The sequence below is a fragment of the Dipodomys merriami genome, unplaced genomic scaffold, assembly GCF_024711535.1.
Source record: "Dipodomys merriami isolate MVZ:Mamm:240054 unplaced genomic scaffold, mDipMer1.0.p SCAF_201, whole genome shotgun sequence".
NCBI lineage: Eukaryota > Metazoa > Chordata > Mammalia > Rodentia > Heteromyidae > Dipodomys > Dipodomys merriami.
In genome coordinates, this window is record NW_027203394.1 from 49,184 (window position 1) to 61,519 (window position 12,336).

The 12,336-nt window shown below is 56.8% G+C and overlaps 1 protein-coding gene across 1 annotated transcript in view; it reads left to right on the top strand.

Moving 5' to 3' along the window:
• Positions 1–488: 488 nt before the first annotated feature.
• The window catches only part of Kcnn2 (potassium calcium-activated channel subfamily N member 2), a 59,555-nt gene continuing 47,707 nt past the window's right edge, over positions 489–12,336 (top strand). The window contains exons 1-2 of the mRNA XM_070031480.1: positions 489–920; positions 1,687–1,782. Of these exons, the coding sequence (XP_069887581.1) occupies positions 489–920; positions 1,687–1,782 (528 nt within the window). The remainder of the gene's footprint in view (positions 921–1,686; positions 1,783–12,336) is intronic.

Consider the following 12,336-nt stretch of genomic DNA (forward strand, 5'->3'; position numbering starts at 1 on the left):
CGCACCCGCCCCGCGCCGGCGCCGGCAGCCCGCGCCTCCTCCGGGGCGGCGGCGGCTGCGCCTCCCCCGGCGGCCCCGCGGCGCGGGCGGGCTCCGGGGACCGCGAGTCCCCGCGGCCGCCCCGGCCCCGCGCCCCGCCGGCCCCGCGCCCGGGCTCGGGCTCGTCGGGCTGCGGCTGCGGCGGCCGCTCCCCGCCGCCGCCCCACGTGAGCCCGCCCGCGCCGTCCAGCCATGCCGGCGCGCCCCGGCCGCCGCAGCCCGCCCCGCCCCGCGCCAGCCCCAGCCCCGCCGCGGGCCGCCCGGGCAGCCCGGGCGCGGGGCCCCCGCCCCACCTCCACCTCCAGCGGCAGCCGCACCCGCGTCCGCCCCGCCAGCTCCACCGCCCGCAGCCCCCGCCGCCGCCGCCGCCGCCGCAGCGCCACGCGGGCCCGGCGCCCCCGCAGCCCGCGCCGCCGCGCCGCGAGAGCAACCCGTTCACCGAGATAGCCATGAGCAGCTGCCGCTACAACGGGGGCGTCCTGCGGCCGCTCGGGGCGCTCGGCGCGTCCCGCCGGAGCCTGCGCGAGGGCGACGCCGAGGCGCAGCCGCTGCGGGGCCCCGCGCCGCCCGCGCCGGGCCCCGCGCCGCCGCCGCCGCCGCCGCCGCCGCCCGCCGCGGGCCCCGCGCCCGAGATCGTGGTGTCCAAGCCCGAGCACAACAACTCCAACAACCTGGCGCCGTGCGGGCCGGGCGCGGGGCCGGGCGCGGGGCCCGGCAAGTCCAGCAAGAAGAAGAACCAGAACATCGGCTACAAGCTGGGCCACCGGCGCGCCCTGTTCGAGAAGCGCAAGCGGCTCAGCGACTACGCGCTCATCTTCGGCATGTTCGGCATCGTGGTCATGGTGGTGGAGACCGAGCTGTCCTGGGGGGCCTACGACAAGGTACCGGCCCGGGGATGCGGGGGGTGGGGGGGGGGTCCCCGGCCCCGCAGCGCGCGCCGCCCGCCACCCCGCCTCCCAGCCGGGGGGCAGAAGTGTGCGTGTGGCTTGAACTCCGGGCCCCGCGCGCCCCTGCCCTGCACGGCCCGGGCTGGGGCTTGTCCTGTCCCGGCGCCCGACCACCTCCCCGGCCCATGCCCCTTCCTGGCCTTGGGGCTGAGGCGCCGTCCACTGCGGGTCTCCTCCCCAAGCCTGCCCCCCCTGGGCTGACTTTGAACCTGGATCCTGAGGAATCGGGCTGCTTGCTCCCTCTCCCCCCCCCAACTCACCCCCTCCAGGGCAAAGAGGGGGACACTAGCCTGGGGCCAGCTCAGCAGGCCGGCCGGATGGCCAGCTGGATGGGTGGAAAGGAAGGGAAGAAGGATGGATGGGAGGAAAGAAGGCAGGAAGGAAGACGGAAGGAAGGATGGAAGGGACCAAAGAAGGATGGAAGGAAAGAAGGATGGAAGGAAGGAAAGAAGGATGGAAGGAAAGAAGGGTGGATGGAAAGAAGGATGGAAGGAAAGAAGGATGGAAGGAAGGATGGATGGAAGGAAGTATGGATGGAAGGAAGGATGGATGGAAGGAAAGAAGGGTGGATGGAAGGAAGGAAAGGATGGAAGGAAAGAAGGATGGAAGGAAGGATGGATGGAAGGAAGGATGGATGGAAGGATAAATGCAAGCATGCATGCGTTCTCTCTGACAAAGTCTCCTCTCCGATGTTTTGCAGGCGTCCTTGTACTCCTTAGCTCTGAAATGCCTTATCAGCCTCTCCACCGTCATCCTGCTCGGCTTGATCATCGTCTACCACGCCAGGGAAATACAGGTAACGGGGACAGAAGCGTTGGCCTGGCCTCTCTCGGTCTCTCTCTCTCTCTTTCTGTCCCTCTCTGTCCCCACCTGAGGTTATCGGAGCCGGTGCTGTTCTTAAATCACCAACACCTGACCGTGCTTCCGAGAGGTTATTAGGAGAAAAACAAAGCCAGGCTGTGGTAAATACGCACCCGGGATGGGCGTGTGTGCATTTTGAAGAGTTTCCTGGTCTTCTCGGAGGTAGATTTGCCTCTCCAGTCCCTCACGCCAGCCCCGCCGGTTCCTTAACCTGGACGCCGAGCACCTTCTTGAGACGTCTTTTCCTAATGAGCAAGTCATTCTGTGAGAGAAAGTACTAGGTTCGAGACCTTGCTAACTCGGGTGCCCGGGAGTAGAGTCCGAACCTTTTCCTGCATCCTTGGCTTTTTTTGGTTTTTGGTTTGCTTTTTTTAAAGTTTAGTTTACAAATTCTGTGTGTGTGTGTACTACACTCATCTGTCCTTAACGACAGTCATTCAGTGATTATTCTTTAACCTCATTTAAGAGTTAAAAACCACTGGCCAGATGCCGGTGGCTCCCGCCTGTAATTCTAACTCTGAGCTCTGTCTGGGAGGACCAGGAACGGTTCAAGGTTCAAGGCCTGGGTAGAAATGTCCGAGAGACTCCATCTCCAATTAACCAGCAAAGTGCTGGGCTGGAAGTGCGGCTCAATTGGTAGAATGTCAGCTGTGGGCAAAAAAGCAGATCAGAAGTACACACACATACAAATCCTTTGTAAACCATCTTGACTGGAAAATACTTGTGCTTTTTCAAATGCATCCTGGAGCATCACTGTGTATTATCTGCTACTGACAACCAGAACACACTGTGTGTGTGTGTGTGTGTGTGTGTGTGTGTGTGTGTGTGTGTGTGTGTGTGTGTGTGTGTGTGTGTGTGTGTGTGTGTGTGTGTGTGTGTGGTGTATTTTCATTATTTCCCAGGATTGGAACTCACCTGCTTTGTTTGCAGTGTACGCTACCTCTTGAGCCATGTCTCCAGCCCTGCTTTTTATTTTTTTTTTTTAAGTTTTAGCAAGGATTTATTTTAATATCACAAGGTTAAAGAGAAAGAGAAACATTTCCTGCTGGCCCAGGTTGGAAAAGGGAGGAAAAGACGCCAGCTGGTTGCATTGGAGATAAGATCTCACGGCCTTTGTTGCTTGAGCTGGCTTCAAAGGGTAATCCTCTAGACCTCGGCCTCCTGGGTAGCTCTGATTACACAGAGTGAATCAGCGTGCTCTGTAACTGTAACCGGAGGGTCATTTTGTCAGTTGCTGTAACACCTGGGTCAAGTGAGTAAATTCACGTTTGTGAATTAAACTCACACTAGAGTTTTCCAAACTGACGTTTGGGATTTTCTTCAGCTTAGAGTGTAAGCAAACGTGAATATTCTGGTTGGGTTTTTTTTTTTGAAGTTGTTGTGAGGTGTTTGTAGGACTATGAAATCTGCACATTTGAGTAAGGTGCCTTTGGATCTAAAGCGTGGTATAGGACTTGTCCTGTCAGTAGTTTTCCATTAAATTAATTTGAAACCAGTAATTTGCCAACACGCACTAAGTATGGAAGAATCTGCTTTTAGTGATTGGCCGCAGAAAATAGTGGTACACATAGGTGAAGAAAGAGATGACTCTCTCTCTCTCTCTCTCTCTCTCTCTCTCTCTCTCTCTCTCTCTCTCTCTCTTTCTCTCTCCTCTCTCTCTCTCTCTCTGCTGAAACTTGAAGGAGAAAAGGATAGGGATCAAGAACTGGAAAAAGTGAATGTTTGGAGATAAGTTATGTGGTTGTGCTGGCCAAAAATAAGGAAACACATTTGAGGGTTTTGTTGTTGTTGTTGTTATTTTAATTTGAAGAATTTATCTGGGCCTCAGTGGCTCACACGTGTAACCCCAGTGACTCAGAAGGCTGAGATCTGAGGATTCTGGTTTGAAGTCTGCCCCGGAAGACAAAGCCTCCTGATAGCTTGCAAAAAGCTGGGCCAGGCAGCATGGCTTAAGTCATAGAGCAAGAAACGCTAAGGGACATGCCAAGGCCATGAACACCAGAAGACAGACAGACGGAAGTCTGTAACGAATGCAGTCCTCGTGATGGGGCTGGTGGAGTTTTTGAAAAGATTTAAAGAGCAAAGGCACAAAGCAGAGAGGACAGAGGAGGGGGTGGAGGGCCCCGCCCTCAGCCCTTCAGCTCAAGGCCAGCGCTCTGCCACGTGAGCCCCAGCGCCACTTCCTTTATGTGTTTTTAAATACCCAATAACTTTAAAACCGTGTTTTGCACGGAGGCCAGCGGGGTTTTATGTGATGGGTTTTAGAATAACAGGCCTTGTTGGATTTTTTTTTTTTTTAACTAAACCTCAACTTTCCCAGTATTGACGGCTGCTTCTGGAAAGCACCCAGCAAAGCAAGCGTTCATAGTTGGGAGTTTCTGCAGGCCTCCCCAAGAACCACAAAAGTGTCTTCTTAAAAAACACTGGCTTCTGATATATCAGAGAGCCTGGCTTTGAATGAACTCGAATCTAAGAGGAGCCTGAGGTTAATTACATATCCTAAAAAGGGACATAGCATTAGAATTGTCAGAGCTTGTGGAAAGTAGTAAATATGCAGGAAATCGAGTTCTTTTGTATGTGAAAGTATCACTGCTGATGACTGAGGGGATTCATTTCATTTATGCAGATGTATACACGTGTAAGTAGCATGAAGGAGAAAAACAGGACTGGGGTTGAGCATTTTTACACGTGCACACGGTGGATTTCTTTCTCCTGGGAGCGTAGTCGTCACGGAATGTTAGATTTCGGGGGATGGTGGTCCTGGGGCTTGAACTCGGGGCATAGGTGCTGTCCAGGAGCTGCTTTTGCTCAAGGCTAGAGATTTACCACCTGAGCCACAACACCACTTCTGGATTTTGCTGGTAGGCTAGAGTTTACTAAAGAACCTCAAGCCAGCCAGGGCTGGCTTCGAACCAGGCTTCTCGGGTCTCAGCCTTGGAGGTAGCTGGGTTGACAGATGTCAGCCACGGGTACCCAGCAAGTTAGATTGATCTAGAATCCGGTGGGGGGGGGGGTAGGAATGTTCTAGTTCTTCCACACAGTGGAGTGCGCAGGACTGTGAGCTAGCTCGGAGAAGGCAGGCTGGGTCCTCCTGCGTCCTCATGGCAGGGAGGAGCCCTACCCCAGACCGAGGTCGCGGGCAGGTGTATTTCTTTCATAAAAACGCGTCCACGTCCAGGGGCCCCGGCGCTTTCACGGTGGAGAATTCCGCGTTCGCGGGAGCGTGTCCTTCAGCGCAGCCCAGTGTCAGATGGGTTTTTAGTTTTATTTTTAGCATTATCAGTGTGACGATTGGAGGCCTGGGCGCGTTCCCGTTCAGCAAAAACAAGTGTCCCCAAAAGCTGGTGTGCCAGCGCGTGCACGTGCTCTGTGTCTCTCTGTCTTTCTCTCTGTCTCTGTCTCTCTCTCTCTCTCGATAAGGGGTTGTGGGCAGGGAGGCCCTGACATTTCCACGGAGGACCTTGGGGAAACTCCTCATCATGACCTTTCACAGAAATGTGTGCACACACTGTAGTGCAGGCCCACCGGTTCAGGTGAGTCACGGGGTGGAAGGTCAGGGATTAAAGGGACGCGTTGGGCGGCCCGGTCCAGGAGGCTGCTCAGGGAATTTGAGCTGTGGTATCATTTTTCAGTACCACAGACAGCTCAGTGCGCCGGGCTGGGTGCCGCCGGCCATTGCACTAATTACTGGAACTTTGCACTACCTTCCACCCCCACCCCCCCCATAAAAGGGGGGAAATCACTTTTTAAATTTGCTCAGCATGCTTCCACGGAGTCGGATCCCTCGGGAACGGATATTCTGCTGAGTGCATGAGTTACAGACTAGGTGTTTTTTTTTTTTCCTTCTTTCCCCAAAGTAACAAAGCCAAAGAAAAATGAGGGAGCGAATGAGTAAATTTCCTTTAAAAACAACCCCAACTTGAGTAACTGCCTGTGTGTCAGGACCTCCGCGCAGAGGCCGAGCCTGGCTGGGGAGGGTTTGCCCGAGTCGGGGAGAGCGGCCTCCCCCCCTCCCCTGCTCCTCAAGGTCACGTGACGGGAAGGGCAGGAGCGAGGCTCCTGGTGACGTGTCCTTGACCGTAGGTGGCAGGACTCTTGGTGATGGGTCTCAGTCCACACGCTCTTTAGGACGATGTGGACGCCGATGTCATGTCACCATTTCGGGTCCTTCTTGGGGCTCCGAGGTCCCGTGCTCCAAACCTTGGGAAGCCTGGCTGTGTGTTTTGGGCAATGATGTCATTATATAATTAGCGTCAGCTTGGCGGGGGCGGGGGGGGGGGCTGATTTTTCTCCTTTTCTTTTTTCTCTATTTTTTAAATACTTTACAGTGGAGTGACACATACGCGATGCTTTCAAGTTACGTTGTTGTTGTTGTTGTTTTCCGGAAGGGGACAATACAAATCTGTCACCCAAACATGAGACCTTTGACTCACACAGCTCCTTTCCATCGGAAGTTGGCTGGGGGGTGCAGAGGAGGGAGGGCGGGGTGCCGGCTCTCCGGGGGGCTCCGGGAAGCTCAGGGAACTCGTTCATTCTCCCACTGGAAGCAACGCAGATGCTTCCAGACCGGGCAGCAGACACCAGGCGTGCACAGTCCCCGTTCCTGTGAACAAAGCACGCGTGCAGAGTGAGCAGCGTTGGAGGGTCCGGGGAGACCACACTCGCACCTGACCGATGTCCAGCTGGACGTGCTGGACCCTGGGAGAGGACAGCTCAGTAGCTCAGTGCTAGGACAGTGGCCTGGCGTGCCAGAGGCCACAGGTTCAAGCCCCAGCATGGGGGGAAAACAACCCGTACCTATACACACGTGTGTATGCATGCATGCGTGTGCACAGATGTGAGTTTATGTCTGTGTGCATACACGTGTGCACGTCTGTGTAGGGGTGTGTGTGTGCGTGGGCACTGAGCGTTTAGCCTTCAGGGTGAGTTTCTTTCCTGTGTCTCCGCATAAGTCACCTCTGTGGCTCTTTTATCCAGGCATGATTATATACAGATAAAGAGTTTTTCTTTGGTGTTTCAAGGTCTTTGAAAAGTTTATTATCTCCCTGAAAACAATATATCTTTGCAGTAAAGACCAGATTCATGATATCCTGCTTTTCCCGGAATCTAGGCTTCAAACAGTCTACCAGATTGTTTTGGTACCGGTCCTGGGGCCTGAACTCTGGGCCTGGGCGCTGTCCCTCAGCTCTTCAGCTCAAGGCGAGTGCTCTACCACTTGAGCCACAGCGCCACTTCCGGTTTTCAGGTGGTTTACTGGAGATAAGAGTCTCACAGCCTTTCCTGCCCGGGCTGGCTTTGAACCGCCATCCTTAGATCTCAGCCTTCTGAGTAGCCGGGGTGACAGGTGTGAGCCACCAGCGCCCAGCCTTTTACCACATTTTTAATAGTTCTGATGGAAAAGTTCTCGGCTAGCTGTGGAGGATGGGGGGGAGGGAACGCTCCGGGAAAGCTGGTCTGAGACCGGGGTGTCCGAGGCCGGGTCCCCGTGGGGTGGCTATTGGGTTCTGCCGGCTGGTCACGCAGACCACGTTGCTGTGTGGGGCGTGGCTCCGTGGCGGCGTCTCCGTTGCCAGCGGCTCCCCCGGTTGGCGGTCCTGAGCCGCGCGGGGCCCAGTGGTAAGGGAATCACTCGGGCCTCCCCTGCCCGCCCGTGTGAAGATCTCTGCATTATTGATGGCCGCGACACTAAATAAAGCCACCGCCGTGCGCCTACATGGCTGCCCACGGCCAAGCCTGGAACTTGACCCTGGGGTGGAGGGGGTGGGGAGTGGACATCAGCCCCCCCGTCCCCCACCGCGGCCGCAGTCCGCCCTGACCGGCCGTGGGGGTGCAGACCAGGGCTCCCGAGGGAGACTCGCGCCATTTCAGTAGAGATCTCCCCAGTGTGAAGGGGGCCGACCTTCCCCCCCCCCCCCGCCCGCCTCCGTGTCCATCCACAGGACCGACTCCGGCTCACCGCGTGGCTGGCCACGCCCAGGCCTCTGGCTGGCTGTCCGTCCCTCTGTCCATCCTTAGCTCTTATTTTTAGGAAGATAGGCCTTCTGGGAGGGGAGATGTGCATCTCCTCTTTAATACATCAGCATTCAAAGTTGGGGGCCACCACGAGTCCAGGGGGGAGCAAGAGGGCGGGGTCTTCTTGGAGCTGACCCCCAAGGACGCGGCTACAGGGGGAGGAGAGTTGACCCGTGTCTTGATGGGAAGGGCTGAGATGGGAAACTGGGGGGTAGGGGGGGGGACCGGGAACGAGGCAGGAGAGTTGGGGGGCCCCCGGAGGAACTGGTGCTCAGCCTGAATACCTGCTACAAAGATAGGTCCAGAATGGTCTACCCGATTGTTTTTGATTTTGTGCCGGTCCTGGGGCTCAAACTCAGGGCCTGGGTGCTGTCCCTCAGCTCTTCAGCTCAAGGCGCGCACTCTACCACTTGAGCCACAGCGCCACTTCCAGTTTTCTGGTTGGTTTATTGGAGATCAGAGTCTCACGGACTTTCCTGCCCGGGTTGGCTTTGAACCGCGATCCTCAGATCTCAGCCTCCTGAGTAGCTGGGATGACAGGCGTGAGCCACAGGCGCCTGGCAAATTCTGGACTTTCTGAGTGCAGTTGGGTTGAAGAGTGGAAAGCAGAAAGGTTGGTGATCTAACTTGGTATTTAGTCGTGTGTGTGTGTCTGTGTCTGTGTGTCTGTGTGTCTGTGACGGGTCGGGGAGGCTCTGGGAACACAGGCCTGCAGGGTGAGCAGTTCCCGGGCAGCGTTCGTTAGAGAGAGCAGGGGAGGTGAGAACGGGGGGGATCGCAGCCACGGTGGGGTCCCGTGGACGCGCGCGTGGGCTGGCGGTGAGCACAGGGGCAGGGCCTGTCCTGACAGCGGGAATCAGGACATTGTCAGCACAGGGGGACCCCCCCCCCACAGGCAGGACACGGTCGGGACACGGCCCACCGTGCTCGTGCCACCATGGGAGAAAGCAGGAGGAGGAAGCCCGGGCCCCACACTCCGCGTCCAGTGCTGCGGAAGTCTTGTTTATCGGGGTACAGAAGGGCCCTTTGGGACCAGCGAGTCGAAGGTCATCGCTGACCTTGAGACAGAGATGAAGCAGACCTCGTGGCCCAGGGCCCGGGGACAGGAGGCGTTGATCCTCCGGCTCCCAGGCCCGTGGGGGGAAACAGCGTCATCCGTCCCCCGAGCCCTCCTCTCCTAAGCAGGCCTGGTGTCTTTATCGCTGATGGGACTTCGGACGCCCCTGGCTGCTGCTTTCTTCTGGACTTGCTCCGTCTTGTAGGATTTCTTCTTCACTTGTTTTGGGGTGGGGTCCGCCCACGCGCTTTTATTCCCCTTCATCAAAAATACTTCATTAAGTCGGGCACCAGTAACTCACGCCTGTCATCCGGGCCCCTTAGAGGAGGCTGAGGTCTGAGGATCCCAGTTCGAGGCCAGCCCGGGCAAGGGAAGTCCAGGAGACTCTTTAATCACCAAAAAGCCACAAGTGGACATGACGCAAGGGCTGGAGCACCCGCAGCCGGGGCCCTGCCAGTCCCCCTGCCTCCCTCCACTCCTGACGGGAAGGTCTCCGTGTTCTTGATGTTTGCTGATACTGGGGCTTGAACTCGGGACCGGGGCGCTGTCCCCGAGCATTCTCACTCAAAGCTAGCATTCTCCCGCCTGAGCCGCAGCTCCCCTTCCAGCCTGCTTGCTTTATTTGGTGCTTCCCTGGCGATAAGAGCCCCGCAGGCTTTCCCGCCGTTGCTGGCTTCGGACCGCGATCCTCTGGACCTCAGCCTCCAGAGCAACTCGGATGGGGCACAAGCTGCTGGTGCTCGCGTGTGTGTGCACGCGTGTGTGTGTGCGTGTGCGCGGCCTTCCTCCTGGTGGTTGGGTTTTGTTGTGTGTGTGTGTGTGTGTGTGCGTGCATGCGCGGGCTCTCTGCGAGGACATCAGCTCTTAAGAGAGGCCGCCGTTGGGGTGGCCGGGCCTCAGACCTGTGATGAGCCTTAGAATACTCAGTTTTACCGCTCACCATGTTCGCTTGTGCGTTTGTTTTACCGAAAGGGCTCTGCGTGCTGTAAACCGAGCCGCCTTCCCGGCCCCCCATCCCCCCCCTTCTGTGCCACCCCAGCTACCTCAGACCTGGCCGCTCCCCACTAATTAGGGCCCTGGTGAGTTAAAAGAGTTCATCAAGGCACGGTGAAAAGTAAGCAAAGGGAATATTTGGATAATGGAAAATTCTGGCATTAACCCCCCCCCCCCACACACACACTGGAAGAGTAGATGAAGCTCTCCTGTATTCCACGGAGATCTGTGGGTTGGTTAAAGTTCCTGCCCGCCCTCCCTCCCCCCCTCCTTCCCTCCCCTCCCCTCCTTCCCCCTTCCTCACTCGCTCTCCTTTTGGTGAGTTTTGTTTAGACCATCACCAGCCTTAACGGTAGCTCTGCCCTCATCGTCCGACAACTAGGAGGAATGATGGGAGGCAGCGCAGGGCCCGGCTCCGTGCTGGGGCCCTGAGATCGGGCCCCAGCAAAGCTACAGCAGGCGAAGCGAAGGCTTTCGGTGCTGCGGCTGCCCGGCCGGGGTCCAGGCGCGCGCCCCGTCACCGTCTGGGTTTGGAGCCATCTCCTGTCGTTGGTTTAGTTTGCGACTTTGTCCTTGATCTCATGGGACACAACTGGGATTCAGCCCTCCGCGCAGACTTTGAACTCGGTCACGTATTTGAGTTCCCAGAGGCCAAACTCCACAGCAGTACCCACGCCTGCTCTTGTCGCTCTGAGCATTTACCCGTCACCGCTGTCCGGTGTCCCTCTGAGGAATATGCCAGGGATCCCCGGCTTTGGGCAGGGGTACAGAGCTTTACTCTGCTACTTTTGAGGCAGGGGCGGTGGCTTCTAACTGTGGTTTGCATATTCCTTTTGACACAGATAGAGGGCATCTGGGAGAAGGCCCAAAGCCCCGTAGCATGCTTACCTTAGTTTCCACCTTGAATAGCTTCTTAGCATTTATTCCCATGACGGTTAGGAAGCTACTTTGATCTTGTTTTTATTTTTATTATTATTATTATTATTCTTTTGGCCAGTCCTGGGGCTTGAACTCAAGGCCTGGCCACTGTCCCTGCGCTTCTTTTGCTCAAGGCTAGCGCTCTACCACTTGAGCCACAGCGCCACTTCCAGCTTTTTTTTTTTCCCTGTGTGGTACTAAGGAATCGAACCCAGGGCTTTCTCCATGCTAGGCGAGCGCTCCACCACCGAGCCCCACCCCCGTCCACTACCTGATCTTGTCCGGACTTTGCTCACGTGGGATGCCAATTCTAAAACTCCCTGCAGGTCGCTCTTCATGACGCAGATCCTTGCGTGGAAAAGCCCTCACGCCGGGAAGAGAGAGCTGCCGCAGCGTGCCCCCTGTGCGGGAGGCGAGGCGGGAGGGCTGCTCTCTAGGGGTATGCACTCTGTAGGGGTGCGCTGTCGGCTTGAACCTGCGGTGACCGCTGCAGGTGGGAATGCGGCCGTTGACTCTGCTGAAGGAGAATCGTGGTGTTCTTTGTGAGCGTGGCAGTCGGCGGCCCACGTGTCCTGACTCCAGGAGATACCCAGCCAGTAGGTGTTGGTGCAGACTTTCAAAAGCTAAGTTATAGAATTGAAAGAAAGCCCTGGCCGGGCACCGGGGGCTCACACCTGTCATCCTAGCCACTCAGGAGACTGAGATCTGAGGATCGCGGTTCAAAGCCAGCCCTGGCAGGAAAGTCCCTGAGACTCTTATCTCGAATCAACCACCAGAAAACCAGAAGGATCTCTGTGGCTCAAGTGGTTAAGAGCACTAGACTCCAGCACATAAAGCTCAGGGACAGCGCCCAGGCCCTGAGTTCAAGCCCCACGCCCGGCAGAAAAATAAATCTCTTGATATCTTTTCAAGAGATTAAAAATAAGCACCGGCAACATTGTATTATGCATGGAAGCTATTTTTTCCCCATTTCCTTGATTTGGTATTCACAGATCCTAACAGGAATTTTGTTTTTTTCAAGTTACTTTGAAAAGGCTTCCCCTTCCCCGCGCCGCCCCTTTCCCTCCAGCCTGTCTGATCTGCACGCTCGTGTATCCTTTCTGACAAGTGTTCTTGCTGGATTTTGGCTCTTGGCTGGGTCCCTTGAGGGGGTTCGTCACTTTGGGGAGCGGGGGTCCAGCCCACGGCTGTCATGTTTATGATCTTGCCTGGTCCTGCGCTGTGTCCTGGGATTGTTTGGTCGTAGCTGCTTGGGAACGATTGAGCCGTTGTGTGGATCGCAATGCTGTTTCACCCACGGTGTCCAGCATCCAGTCCCCGGGAGCCTGGGTCGGGACCGCCCGTGCTCAGACCCCAGCCGGCCGGTGGAGGACAGGCGGTGAGCCCGCCGAGGGCCGGCTCAGATCCTGGAACAAGAACACGGCCCAGCCGGGCACCGGTGGCTCACGCCTGCCACCCTAGCCACTCAGCAGGCTGAGGTCTGAGGATGGCAGTTCAAGGCCAGCCTGG